Source organism: Alligator sinensis, unplaced genomic scaffold (genome assembly GCF_000455745.1).
Source record: "Alligator sinensis unplaced genomic scaffold, ASM45574v1 scaffold1520_1, whole genome shotgun sequence".
In the NCBI taxonomy this organism is placed as follows: domain Eukaryota; kingdom Metazoa; phylum Chordata; order Crocodylia; family Alligatoridae; genus Alligator; species Alligator sinensis.
The window spans coordinates 482,257-496,560 of record NW_005842659.1 but is presented as its reverse complement, the minus strand read 5'-3'; the positions used below and the strand labels follow the sequence as shown (position 1 = coordinate 496,560).

Sequence of the window (14,304 nt, the reverse complement as noted above, 5' to 3'; positions counted from 1 at the left end):
TTTCCATCCGAAGTCGTGGCAGGCGAGGTTAGGGGGCCTCCCGACACCACCCGAGGTACCTTCCGGGGCCCTCTTGTAGGCTCAAGGCAAGCTAGAACAGCCACCCGAGTGAAGGCAGTTCGAGAGCGCCTAGTCGAGCAGAGGCAGGCACAAGGGGATTTAATAGCAGCCCTCAACTCCCTGAAGGGTGGTGACAAAGACGGTAGAGCTAGACTGTTCTCAGTGGTGGCAGATGACAGAACAAGGAGCAACGGTCTCAAGTTGCAGCAAGGGAAGTTTAGGTTAGAGATTGGGAAAAATGTTCTTAATAGAAGGCTGATGAAGCACTGGAACAGGTAACCCAGAGAGGTTGGGAAATCTCCATCCTTGGAAGTTTTTAAGACACGGCTAGACAAAGCCTTGGCGGGGATGGTCCTTCTTTGAGAAGAGGGTGGAACTAGATGACATCCTGAGGTCCCTTCCAACCCTCATTTTCTATTATTCTAAAACTGAGGGAAATCACTTAGATGACTCAAATAGATATACGTGTCCAGCCTTTTTTTTTTTTTTTTTGTGGTTGCCTTTCCCATATGCATATACCAACATATAGCAGCAGGCCGTATCATATGATCTGTTAATTCAATGGTTCCCTTGTTAAAATTGTGATGCCATGTTTCTCCTACATTCTGCATTGAAGATCAAGCAGGACTTCAACATCATGAGCAACTCAAGCCTCATTCACACAAGTCACTATTTCATTAAAACACAGTTTTAGAACTCAAAGTTACCCAGCTGACATCCTCACAACATTTGTACAATGTTCTTGTTCCAGCCACTTCTACACTAATACCTCTCTCAGAAATGTCCGTTGGGGCTGATATTTTCTATACCTAGTCTCAGGCCAAAGTTGAATTATTTTTGGAAAGTTTAAGCTAAAACGTTTTAGTTATTTTAAGAGGATATTTTAAAAGAAGTAAAATCATTCTTCACACACCAGGGAAAGCATGACTACTTCCACCAGCACAAGGATTACTCAAACAGCTAGCAGTATAAAATCTAGATAAAGCAGAGTATTAAATCCTCATCGGGGACAGATTGTGAAGTCATTACTCTCACCATTGAGCACTTACTCAAGTACTCCCAGAGGTTTCAATCAGACTGCCTTCACATAAGTAAGTGCTTAGAGTGAGTAAAAAGGTTGACAATCTGGTTGCAAGGAAAAAATTCTCAAGTGGGGCGTGAGATTCAAAATTAACATTTTTAAAGATTTTAAATTATGTATTTCTATAACGCGCTTTCCTGTGTGTGCTATGAGCCTCTGTTTATACCCACTTCAAAGGATTGTATTCTGTTCTGTCAGTTCTTCTATTTCACTCATTATTGCAGCATAAGAGCACCTCAGTAGCATATTCACTGACCTATTATCCATCATACATGGTTCATTTGTTCTCTCCGGTAGGAGAATTATATACATAATGTAGCATTCTGGGTGGAGGAGGGGGTGATGGCAATGTGGAAGAGGGGAAGAAATCATTTTGTGCAAGTGCTCTAGTTCCCAATTAACTACTTTACCACAAATTGTAATGGCTCTTGCTTTCAACTCTGGATGTCCCAGATTCAATCTCTGATGATAACCCAGGTGGCAGTTGTGACATTTGCAATGATGCAGTAGAACAATATATCATTCTAAATATTTAATTACAGCTTCATGTCTTTGGCACTATAAGTGCAATTTTATATTGTGCGTGGTCTATATTTTATGTTTTTTTCCACATCAATGTTTCCTCTTCAATGACAGAAATATGCATTAGGGAAATTTAAAGAACCATACCTAATAATTTAATGTTAAAGTGGAGAAATTGGAGCATACAGTCTCACACACACACTCTCATACTCTCTCTCTCAAAAGTAAAAAAGCTAAAATTTACAAAAATAACTAATACTTTGGAGTAGAATCAAAATAATAGAGAAGTAGGGCTAGAAGGAACCTCCAGAGGTCATCTAGTCCAAACCCCTGCCTGAAGAAGAATCATCCCTACCCAAATCATCCCATACAAACCATGATCTAAACTCTATATAAGACTACCATCAACCCTGATACAACACTGAACTCTTCAGCACCTTTTCTGCAAGCTGAACATGCCTAGCTCATTCAGCCTCTCCTCATATAACTTACCTTCCAAGACCTTGATCATCTTTGCTGCCTGTCCCTGGATCCTCTCTAAATTCTCCATGTCCTTTTTAAAATGTAGAGCCCAGAACTGCATACAGTACTGCAGATGAAGCCTAACCAGTGTCAAGCACAGAGGCACTATCGCCACCCATGTCTTACACCTAATGCTTCTATTGATGCAATCCAAAACCACATTCGCCTTTTATGCAGCTGCATCACACTGCAGACTTGTATCAAGTCTGTGGTCTACCAAGACTCCCAAGTACTTTTCTATAGTGCTGCCATTCAGTAAATATCACCCATTTTATATATGTATTTTTAATTATTCTTCCTCAGGTGTACCACTTTGCATTGTCTGCATTGAACTTCATCCTGTTAGCTCTAGCCCAACTTTCCAATCTGTTAAGATCCTTCTGAATTGCACTCATCCTCTAGTGTATTTCATAGATTCATAGATGTAGGGTCGGAGGGAACCTGAGCAGATCATCAAGTCCAACCCTCTGCACTGGGCAGGAATCAATACTGGGCTCATATGACCCCCACTAAGTTAAGCTCATATGACCCCAGTTAGGTAGTTATCAAGCCTCCTTTTAAAGACCCCTAAGGGAGGAGCCAACACTACCTTCCCTTGGAAGTTGGTTCTAGATCCTGGCCGCCCTGACTGTAAAGCAGCGCCTCCTGATGTCTAGCCTAAACCTGCTCTCAATTAACTTGTGGCCATTATTCCTTGTTACTCGGGAGGCACTCAGGGGAACAGGGTCTCACCCACTCCCCTCTGGTCCCCCCTGGTAAGTTTATAGATGGCCACAAGGTCCCCTCTCAGCCTTCTCTTGTGCAGGCTGAACAGGTCCAGGTCCCTTAGCCTCTCCTCGTAGGGCCTGCCCTGCTACCACTTGACCATGCAAGTGGCCCTCCTCTGGACCCTCTTGATGCTAGCCTCATCCCTCCTGAAGTGCAGTGCCCAGAACTGGACACAGTACTCCAGCTGCGGCCTGACCAGTGACGCATAGAGGGGGAGGATCACCTTCTTGGACCTGCTTGTGATGCATCTGTGGATACATGACAAGGTGTAGTTAGCCTTGCTGACCGCGTCCTCACATTGGCGGCCCATGTTCATTTTAGAATGGATAATGACTCCAAGATCTCTTTCTGCCACTGTGCTTTCAAGAATGGAGTTCCTCAGCCTATAGGCATGCTGCTGGTTCTTCCTGCCCAAGTGCAGTACTCTGCACTTGTCAGTATTGAATCCCATCCTATTCACAGTCACCCACCCCTGTAACCTGTCCAGGTCCAGTTGTATCCTGTCCCACCCTTCTAGCATGCCCACCTCACCCCAAATCTTGGTGTTGTCAGTGAATTTGAACAGGAAGCTATTCACCCCCTTGTCCAAGTCACTGATAAAGAAATTAAAAAGTACAGAACCAGCTTGATATTTTATGTTTGGTTGCATTGTTCTTCCAGCACATGCCCAGAAAACTGAAGTCTCCCATTGGTACCATCCTATTGCCGTTGGGTTGATTTGTCACCTACTTGAAGAGTGCCTCATCCACCTCCTCTTCCTGATTAGGTGGTCTATAATAAATTGACACCATTATATTGGTGCCGCATCTTTCACCTTTCATCTTCATCCAAATGCATTCTGCTTTGTTGATTTTTTCTTCCTGAACCAAGGAATAAGTGTATGTGTTTTTGACATACAAGGCAACAGCATCACCCTTTCTCCCAACCCTGTCCTTCTCAAACAGTGTAACCCTTATAAGCTGATAAAAGCTGTCCCGCCAGGACTTGGTGATGTCAATCAGGTCACAGTTCTTTTCAAAGGCTGCAGTTTCCAGCTTATCTTGTTTATTCCCCATACTTCTCACATTTGTATACATGCATTGGATATAGTCTGCATTTTGACTCCTTGCTTTCCTTTTGTGCCACTTTCAGTCCTGTTGTTCTCTGGCTCTTTCCCAGAGTTGAACTACTTCCTCAAGTCCTTTCTCCTCTGGATTGTGCACTCTGTTGCTGGAGGGTTTTGATTACTACCCCCTTGGAACTTAGTTAAAAGCCCTCCTTGCCAGGTTAACCAGATGATGCCCAAAGATGCTCTTTCATGTTCTTGTCAGATGGATCCCATCACTTAATAGTAGTCCTCCTCCACCCGCTCACTGTGGAAGAAGCCAAAGCCTACACTTCAACACCACCATTGCAGCCAAGCATTCACTTCCAGAATATAACAGTCTCTGCCTGCACCCCCTACCTTCCCCAAGAAGAATCGATGAGAACACCACTTGTAGTCCAAGCTTCTTAACCCTCCTGCCAAGAGCCTCACAATCACCTCTGATCTGTTTGGTGCTATTCCTGGCAATATTTTTTGTGCCTGCATGGACAAGCAGGAAGGGGTAGTGGTTCTGAGGATGAATGAGCTCTGGTAGTCTCTCTGTGACAACATGAATTCAGGCTCTAGGCAGGCAGCACACCTCCCAGGCCCCCAAATCTGGACAACAAATTGGTGTCTCTTGTTCCCTGCAGAAGGATGTCATCTACCACCATCACTCTTATCTTCCTTCTTGGTGCAGTGGTCCTGGACCCCCTGTTCTTGGGGCCTTGCACTTCCTGCTCTCTAGGCTGCTGCCTCCTCTGCCTCATGCCTGCAGATGTCCACTCCTCTGCCCTTTCCTCAGTAGAGTAATTGAAAGCAATTGCAGACTTAAAATCTGCTATTCTTCAATTCTGGGGCCCCTCCTTCTTCTAGTAGTCACATGCTGCTATTTCTCCTGATTGCCCTTTGGCCTTTCCCATACCAGCCTCATGCAACTCTTGTCCTATAATCTTCCTGGTCCCGGATGCAATGCAGCCTGTGCTTCCAATCTTTGATCTTCTCCTTCAGAACAGGCACCATCTTACACTTGGTGCAAATGAAGTGCCCCTGACCTTCTGGGAGGAACACAAACATGGCACATCCCATACAGGTCACACAGCTGACCCAGACTCCAGTTATGTCTCCTTTGCTCCCTGGACAACAATTATACTGTAGGGAGAAAAAGGGGGGAGGGGAGGGGAGGGGAGAAAAAGACACACCGCAAGAACCTACATGCCAAACAGCAGCACCAGGACCCTTGCCCATGCATGTGCGTATGTACATACCTCCCCCACCCACAATCTCCTGTTCCCTGGCTCGCTCCTCAGGGGAACTCCCTAAGTAACATCCCTCTCTGCTGTCCTATTTGCTGCCCCAAATGTTCATTAGGGGCTGCCTTTTCATAAGGCTGCCTAGTCTAGCTCCACCCCTCAGCTACCTAAACCAGTCCTACCCAGAGAAAGCCCTGTCACTCGTTCTCTCCAGAAGGGGAAGAAAAAAAAAAGAACAAAATGAGAAAGAGAGAGGAGAGAGAACAGAAAAAAAGCCTACAACATAGGGGTGTGGGGGAAATCCCAAACACACACACACCAAGCACTCGGCAAACATTCTAGCATCTATCAACTATCCTAAGTCACTTGCAGAGAAAAGACTCTTCAAGGCAGTCCCACACCTGAGCTGCTTATCCCCGAGCAATGATCCCCTGCTTACTGCTCAGTGCTCAACTTGAGATACATTAAAGGACCCCTGTTTCCAGAATGTGCCAGGCATTTGACCACCTGAAAACCATGCCCTTAAAACTTTCCAAAAGCATTAATTCTTTAAAAAAATGTAGCCCAAATGTACAAGGGTAACTGCTACCTTACTATGTTTTCGAGTGGCATTTTCCTTCTCATTTTGGAATACAGTTGTGGTGTTAATTTTCTTACCATTATTCCCAGTTCATCACAGATATCATAGAACTCATCTTGCTCATACACTCCTCCTCCCCACACCCGAAGTGCATTCATGTGAGCATCAACTGTGGACTGCAGGAGGCGCCTCAATCTGTCAGATTAAAACAGAACAGAGTGGTAAGAGTTTTATGAAATTACACCACTGAGCTTCAGTCTGGAGAAACGTGCCCAGCTTCATAACTTTTTTCTAAAAAAAAATAAATAAAATATCCCATACTCTTTATTATATCCAATTTGATGACTATCACAGGCAGACAGACTAAGACTTGGAACTGACAAAAACAGACTCTTTGGGCACCCCAGAAATCTGTATAGATTTGCACTGAATTGCCAAATATGAATTTCTGAAACTAAAAGTGTTCACTCCTGCTGACATGTACTAAATGATCTAAGGAAAATCCCCATGACAGTAAGCACTATGCGGCAGCTCTCTCTGAAGGATCAGACTTTAAAATAAGCAGGCAGGTTCCCAGATTATGCTCCATTTATCTACTTCATTCCTACAAACTGTTAACCCCTTTGCTCAGCAGCATAAGAATGCAGCCAGGTGCCCAGGTGCTGTGTTGACTCCCTGTTGCTGCTGCCACCACAATTGTAGAGCTGTGGCAAAAGCCAGTTTTCTTGTGCCCCTGCCCCCACCGGCACCTGAGGTGGTTGCCCCACCCTAGTAACACCACTGCCTTTTTCCTTTAAATATTATCCTGCTTTTCAGATACACCTAGTATCTGAAACTCTTTCCAACCATTTTAAAGAGCTCTTAGGAACATTGTTGTTCTCTCCCAATGTTCTGCAAAGCACGATTACAAAAGTGAAAGCAGAAAGAAAACCAATAACAGCTTTTAAAGACTTATTTTAAAGCTGGACCCAATTCTTCCAGGCTTAGTCACTCTAAAGCCATGGACAGATATGTAGTGCTACAAATGTCCTACAAAGGTTATGGGGAAAGATGTGCATGCCCCTTGTAGCACTATAAAAATGTTGCTGGTTGAAACAGGAACTTCTCTGTGACACACTCTTTTCTAGTGCCACATGCAACACGTGTCCAATGCATCACAGCACTACTGGAAGTCTCTTGGTCTCCCCAGCATGCCACAGCACTCCACTTTTTCCCCACCCTGAACACTGCTCCAAGGGGGGGGAGGAAAAGCAGGGTGAATAGTCACTGAGTAAAGTCCCATGGGAACGCATCCTGTCCACTCTCCTGCAGACCTGGGTGGTCAGTGAGTGCAGAACTGAGACTGCGCCATTCTGGTCCCACAGCCACTGACAGCCTGGTCCCAGCTGGGCTGCAGCTGTCAGTAAGCACAGGTCAGGGGCCAGGACCAGGGTTGTCAGTGAGCCCAGTCCCAAGCTCTGCTTGTCATGCCCTGAATGGTATGGCAGGCTGTCAGAAAATGAGCTCCCGTGCCCTGGTGGGGGAAGGAGCAGAGCCCACAGAGGCCAAGCAACCAATTATCCCTACACTAGAAAACATGCTGCAGAATGACTTTGCAGCACCTCTGTAGCACTTTTGTAGCACTCCAGTGGGAGAGGGGAAGGCAAGGAGAAAGTTTGCATGACTGTCTGTGCCTCCTAGCATTGTTGTAGCACTTCAAAGCAGTACAAGCATATCCATTGCTGAGTTGACATCTGGCCAGTAAGTTATCCTACTGCAGGCAATAGGACTAAAGGTAGAAAAACCAGTCCCTTGGAGGCTTCATCACCAAGACTACTAGAAATTTCTTCACCTTTTAGTCTAGTTCTGCACTCCTTCTCTCACAATGAAGAGTTCTTTGCTCATTCAGTTGCCCCATTACTGATTTCAGTGAGACCATTCAAAAAAAAAAAAAAAAAAAATGTAATGCTACTCAACCTAAATAAGGAGGGGCAGTGTAGAAGGGTGGGCTGTCCCTTTCAGGAGGAACAATCAACCCTGTAGCGAAAGCTCAGCTGTAGGACATTTGGCCAAGGGACAGGGGTGGGCAAAATATGCTCCGTGAGCCACATCCGACCCTCCAGGCCATTCTATCTGGCCTGCGGGGCCCCTAAAAATTTAGAAAATATTTGTCTGCTCCTGGCTGCCTGTCAAAGATGACAGGAGCCAGGGTCAGCAGGACCCAGGGAGAGCCTGAGCAGAATGCAGCAGCCCAGCCCTGCCCCACTCCAGGCATTTCTCTGCCTTCCTGCCCCTGCCCTGCTCCAGCACCAAGTGCATCCTGGCTCCATTGCCGGACCAGGGAGCACGGTGCCTCGCCAGTACCCCATGAAGCGTGTGTATGGGGAGGGAGTGCGTGTTTGTAGGGTGAGCCCCATATGCACACACCACCATACACATGCACTCACCACCCCTTGCACTGCCATACACGCAGACCCCCACACCTACACTCCCTCACATACCCCAGCCACCCTCTTCCCACATACAGCCCCCCACAAACCCCATACCCCCCACATCTCACATATCCACACACACCCACGTGCTCCCTCACACCTATCCACCCCCTCAGACAGCAACATATCTATACCCCCACAGCCCCCTACTAACCTATACCCCCCCACAATATACAAGAGTAAAACTTCATTTTAAGCTATTATATACAATCACCTCTATGTACACTACACAAACGCATGTAAACCAGGATAAAAATATTTTTTGAAATCAAATTAATAAATGTTTTAGATGTTTGCTTTTTAGAATATAATTTGGTATTTTTCTGGTTCTGAGATGGCAACCCCTTGCTGAAAGGAGCATTTCTGGGGGCAAGGGAAGGGACTTCTGGTGGCAAAGGTCAGGGGTTAGGGGCCAGGACTTCCAGTTACAAGATGGTGACCAGGGGGCACCTGTCAAGGAGCAGGACTGCACATGCAGTCCTCGACAGCTTGCTAAAACTTGGTAAGTGGTCCTCTGCCCAAAATAATTGCCTGCCCCTGCACTGGGAGCTTTAAAAAACTTCCACAAGAGAGAACAAGGGGATGGAGGAAGCAAGTTGCAAAAAGGAGCTCTTTTCTTAGTGTCCAGGAGAGAACAGAGGATTTCATTTTGTTTGTTTGTTTACTGAACTTTGGTTTGGAGAACTGGCTGAGGAACTTATAAGGGAGTGAATTTTCCTGCAGAAGCCAGAAGGCTAAATGATCTGCTTACAGGCACAATCTGGCCCTTCCTAAAAAGATATATATATATATATATATATAAAAAGAATATTTTTATGAATATAACTCACATATCAGAGGTGACCCTGTCCTGGAAGGAATCTGCTGGAATCCAGTTGGATCCTTTGAAGAAAATGGGGAGTCCATTGATTCTGAAGTAGAAGCTCAAACCTGATGACCCAGGTATAGGCTCCTCAACAAGTTCCACTGTTCGAAAATACACCTGGGGGATTGAAATTTTTAAACAGCCAAAATAAGGAAGATATAAAGAAAGAGATCTAAACACCTATCTTTTATCTCCAAGTATTATTAGGAGGTCAATGCACTGAGCCATTTTTTTTTAAAGTAAAAGGGGGGCTTGCTAAAGAAGTCATTGAATGTGGTCTTATATCCACAACATTAAGTCGCTTTCATTTTAAGAGGAGACTAAAACTAGAAATCCCCCAAACTTTATAATTTACAAAGAGAAAGAGAATGAACGAATGAATATATGGAAAGCCCTATGAAAATAGGGCTGGAAGGGTCTTCATGAGGTCATCTAGTCCAGCCCCCTGATCAAGGCAGGATCATTCCAGATTAAACCAACCCAGCCTAATATCTGTTTAACTTGCTCTTGAAAACTTCCAAGGATGGAGGTTTCACAATTCTTCTACGTAGACTGCTCCAATGCTTGACTACCTTCATTTTCAGGAAGGTCCTCCTAATCTCTAGCCTACATTTCCTTTGCTGTAGTTTAAGGCCATTTCTCCTAGCCTGTCCCCTATGGCCACAGAGAAAAAGCCCATTTCCATTGCGTCCTCCCTATAATCACCCTTCAGGCATTTGAAGGCTGTTAATAAAATGCTCAGCCCAAATCTGACCACATCCAAAATTTGAGCCTCATCTTTTCACTAAGATTAGTTGCCCCAGTAATGACACTTTCCCGATGGAAATCATTCTGTAATGAGAATTAAGAAGAAAACAAAAGGAGAAGAGGAAGGAGAATGAAGACGATACATGCATATTGTCGATAGCTGGAGAGGGATAGACTTCTCTGGACATCTTAGTTTATTTAAATGTGTGCTTGGCACAAGCACACCACAATGACTAGCTCTGATACATAACCACTGAGTTAATTTAAGCTATTGGGGGTCAGACAGTCATTCAACAAGTAGAGACCCAAGTATCCATTACAACTGCACTTCCAATGTGTAGTCCAGATCATCTGTAGAAGGAAATCAGTTGATTACCATACTGTAGATATAATAACTACAGAATGCAAGCTGTTTTCTTCTTTTGCTGCACATGAAAGAAGACTGAAAAGAGATGGGATCTTTTTGCCACTATTTATACCAGCGTTGTATTGAACAATACTCTGCTTGCATCAACAAGTGTGCAGTAAAGAATTTCAGTACCATATAAAAGTGAACTGTTAATTACATCTGTAGGACTGTATGGAGAAGCAAGTCTATGTAAAAAATATACTGGATTTGTCTCCAGTTTACTGAAGGAGGAGCTAGGAGACAGGAAGACATTTTAAGCTGCTGTTCAAATGCAGAATGTTACCAGCTTGGACACGATTTCATTCAGGAAGACTGCACTCGATATTTCTCTCGTTTTCCTCTCTCAAATACAACTGATATATATTTAAAATACCCATTTTGCTTTATGTGTACAAAACAGAAGTACCAATACATACATGCTTCTTCCAATTGCTCAACATACCAGATATACAGATTTATGAAATAAATTCAAATGAGATGATGGGAGGTAACCAAGGAATAGCAGCCAGCAAACCCAAAATGACAAGCTGGTATCAGAGTCACAGCTAGAATTTGGGGATTTCCTAACTTCCAAATTTTAGCTTAAATGAACAGACCACATCTTCCTCATGACTATTTGCTGTAACATGTTCAAGACAGTAGGGTCTAGAATTGTACTGGACAATGCTAGAGGTGAGTATGTATCCCAGAAATGTACCAGTAAGAGAAAGTTTAAATAAGTGCAATTGATATACCTGACAACTGGAGTAAACTGGAGTTCAGACTAGCTTTACATGTCAAACAAAGGCTGAAATCTGAAGGACCACTGATGACGCTCACATATGCTTAAGCATTACAGTTCTTCATCTCAATCTTAGATATTGTTAGGGAAAATAACATTGTCTTGTTTAGTTTCCCTTTAGCAACTGAGGCAAGCCGTGAAAGGATTAATTTTGACCCCATGTAGAAACAATCCATAGGATTAACTGTGTGAGCAGAGATCACATATTACTCAAAGACAGACCCTCCTGGGTCACATCGATGACCAACAACATATATGTAAAAGAAAAGAAACATGGAACAATCCTGAAAGTTACAGAATAGAGCAGAATCCTACAGGAAGGTTATGCCTAAAGCAACACAAAGGCAAGGTAGAAGTGCACCGTATAGATTAACTAAACCAGAGATGCATTAAGCTATTGTGAGTCACAGTGCATCTGATGCAATGAGCTGAGCACAGCATCATGCTTTGTGACAGGTGGGTGTGGGGCTTAAACCAGGGGCAGGCTTGAGGGTTGTGGGAAGAAAGGGCAGAGCCAGGGTGGGTGCCATGGGAGGAGGCAGGGCACTGGGCAGGGCTAGGCTGGGGGCATTGCAGGAAGGGGGCTGTTCCAGGCTGGGGGGCAGTGGCAGGGGCGGGATTGCAGGGCCAGACTGGGGGAACTGGTAGGGCAGGTTGGAAACTTAATGGCTCTCCGATTCTACCTTGCTATCTGATTTCAGAACTTCTGACTTCAGGCTATCCGCTTGTATAAAGCTGCAAGATTTGGTTACAGTTTCATGGGCTTCAGGGCGATGCTAAACAAACCCCCACCACATCAAATTACAATACTGGCAATGCTCTTCATTCCCTGCCCTATCCCTGGTCCCCAGGGAGGATCCAAAACACTCCGCTAGTGAAACCCCACCTCATGGATCCTTGGTTCCAAGGATGGGTTGTATGAGTCTACAGGTACCCTCCCACCTCAAGGTCTGGATCTATTGCTTTATCCTTACCCTACGTGGGGGCAAATTCAACACTGGCTGCCATACATGTAAGCCATCTAAGGGGGAGGGAGATGAACCTCCTTTACCCTATTTAATTTCTTTTTATCCTATTTGCATTCTTATCAGCTGATTACAGTACGATGGCCTTAGGCTTGAAGACAGGGTAGATCCGCGCCTTTATAGAAAAAGGTATATATAGACAGACAGACAGACAGAGCATAAGCTTGCATGAATCCAAGTTCACTTCTTTGGATACTGTGAAAGGACAGCATAGAGAAGAGTATAAAGCGGAGTGAATACTTAGAACAGTACTTCCCAACTGGTGTGCTGCAGCAATTAGTTACAATGATCTTATAAGGATGGGGATGGGAAATGCCTTAACAGTGTGCAACAGAAAATGTTTATTAATCTAAGTGTGCCACGGGCTGGAAAAGGTAGGGATACACTGGCTTAGAATACAACAGGTGGGAAAGCAGGAGAGAGAAAGAGAGAGAGAGAGAGAGAGAGAGAGAGAGAGAGAGAGAGAGAGAGAGAGCGCGCGAGCTGTGAGAGGCATACAAGCAAAGAACCCACAGGAATAAAAGGGGTCACAAAAGCTAATCCAGGTAATGGGATAAGAATCCCTAGTCCCCGTTTAAACCATACTTAACACAATCAAGTTTGTGGCTGGTTTCTAGTTCTGCAACTTCCTGTTCAAACTAGCTTTTAAAATGTGTCTGCCTGAGAACAACAATCCTGAGGTCAGTGATGGAGTGTCCACCCACAAGCTTTTGTTTCTTTCTGCAGCTGATATCAGAACAGTGTTCATTCATTCTTGTACATAGGGATTGCTCTGTCTGTCTGAGGTGGACATTGTAAGCAGGTGACAGCATATACGACATTGGTAGAGCTGCAGGCAAATGAACCTTGGGATGCTGTATTCCTTGCTATTTGGTCCACTGATGATGTGGTCTGTCTTGATGTGAGGGCACAGCAGGCATTTGGGTCCGCTGCAAAGCCTGGTGCCTCGGTGAGGATGGGAGTTACTTAATCTGTTGCTTAAGAAATGCCGTTTAAGGTTGAGGGGCAGTCTATAAGCCAGGACAGGTTCATCTCCAATGGCTACCTTGAGATGGTCATCCCTTTCCAGGAGGGGTTAGAGATCATAAATGATGCATCTTAGGTATTCAAGCTGAGGCTAAGGCTTAGTATAGAAGCATTCCTGGAATCTGTCATGTCCTACACACAGACTTGTTCAATATAAAATGCTTAACAAACGTTTGTCTCGCTAAATGCAACACCTCTCATAACCATTAATATTTAATCAGAAAAAGAATCAACTGACGGACTAGCTAAAAATTCCCATCCTTTGTCAAAAAAATAACATCAACTATAGGAAACAAAATTTCAGTATCTGGTGATGTTCTTTCTTCGTGGCATTTAAATTAAGTTGGAAACTAAAAGGTGGGAAGAGACCCAGAGTCAAAAGTGAGGGTGACAGAATGGCAGGATGCCCCCCTAAATTTGTGTATGGTGATACACAGAATATAAATGCCAAGATGGACTAGGGGCAAACAGGAAGGCACTGTGAAAGTAATGGGGGTGAGGAAAGAATATACAAGTTAAAAACCTTAAAGCACTAAAAAACTGACACAAAGTGCAAACAAGAGCTCTGAAGATGATGTAGAAATGAGTGCAGAGAGGGAAGGAAAGACAAAGAGTCCAGAAATAAACACAGGAGAACTAAAGAGTTTTCCATAGAAAGAAAAAGAGAATAAAAAAGGCAATAAGTTGTTTGATGTAACCAGGAAAGGACTGTGCATAATGCAAACAGCTAGACTAAAGTGTTCACACACTGAAAAAACAATTACACCCTATCCTAACCACTTGATCAGGGTTTTATGCTACATCTTCTGAAAAACAAATTCCAAATGGAATGATTTAAATTAACAAGAAAAAAAAAAATCTTTTGGACCGTGGCTGTGTTGTAAGAAATATCTGAAAGGGGATGGAAAGCAGCCAAATTCCCCTCCTATAAGAATTTCCTTGCTTTGGGCTACGCTGTTCTAAAGGCAGGTGTAAAGCAAGGCAGCAATATGCAGGAAGCAACTGCAGGTTAGAGCAGTCCCTAAAACTCCTCTAATTTGCAGAAGGGACTGCACTAATGCTAACAATGGAGAGCTGGAAATTGGATGTTGCATTTCTTAATGTGCATGCATGTGTGCACACACATGCATA

General features: G+C 44.2%; 1 protein-coding gene across 1 annotated transcript in view; it reads right to left on the bottom strand.

The window, feature by feature from the left end:
* MANBA (mannosidase beta) overlaps positions 1 to 14,304 on the bottom strand; it is a gene marked incomplete at its 5' end in the record, with an annotated part of 91,775 nt that overhangs the window by 33,141 nt on the left and 44,330 nt on the right. The window contains 2 exons of the mRNA XM_014524773.1: positions 5,927 to 6,044; positions 9,151 to 9,302. Of these exons, the coding sequence (XP_014380259.1) occupies positions 5,927 to 6,044; positions 9,151 to 9,302 (270 nt within the window). The remainder of the gene's footprint in view (positions 1 to 5,926; positions 6,045 to 9,150; positions 9,303 to 14,304) is intronic.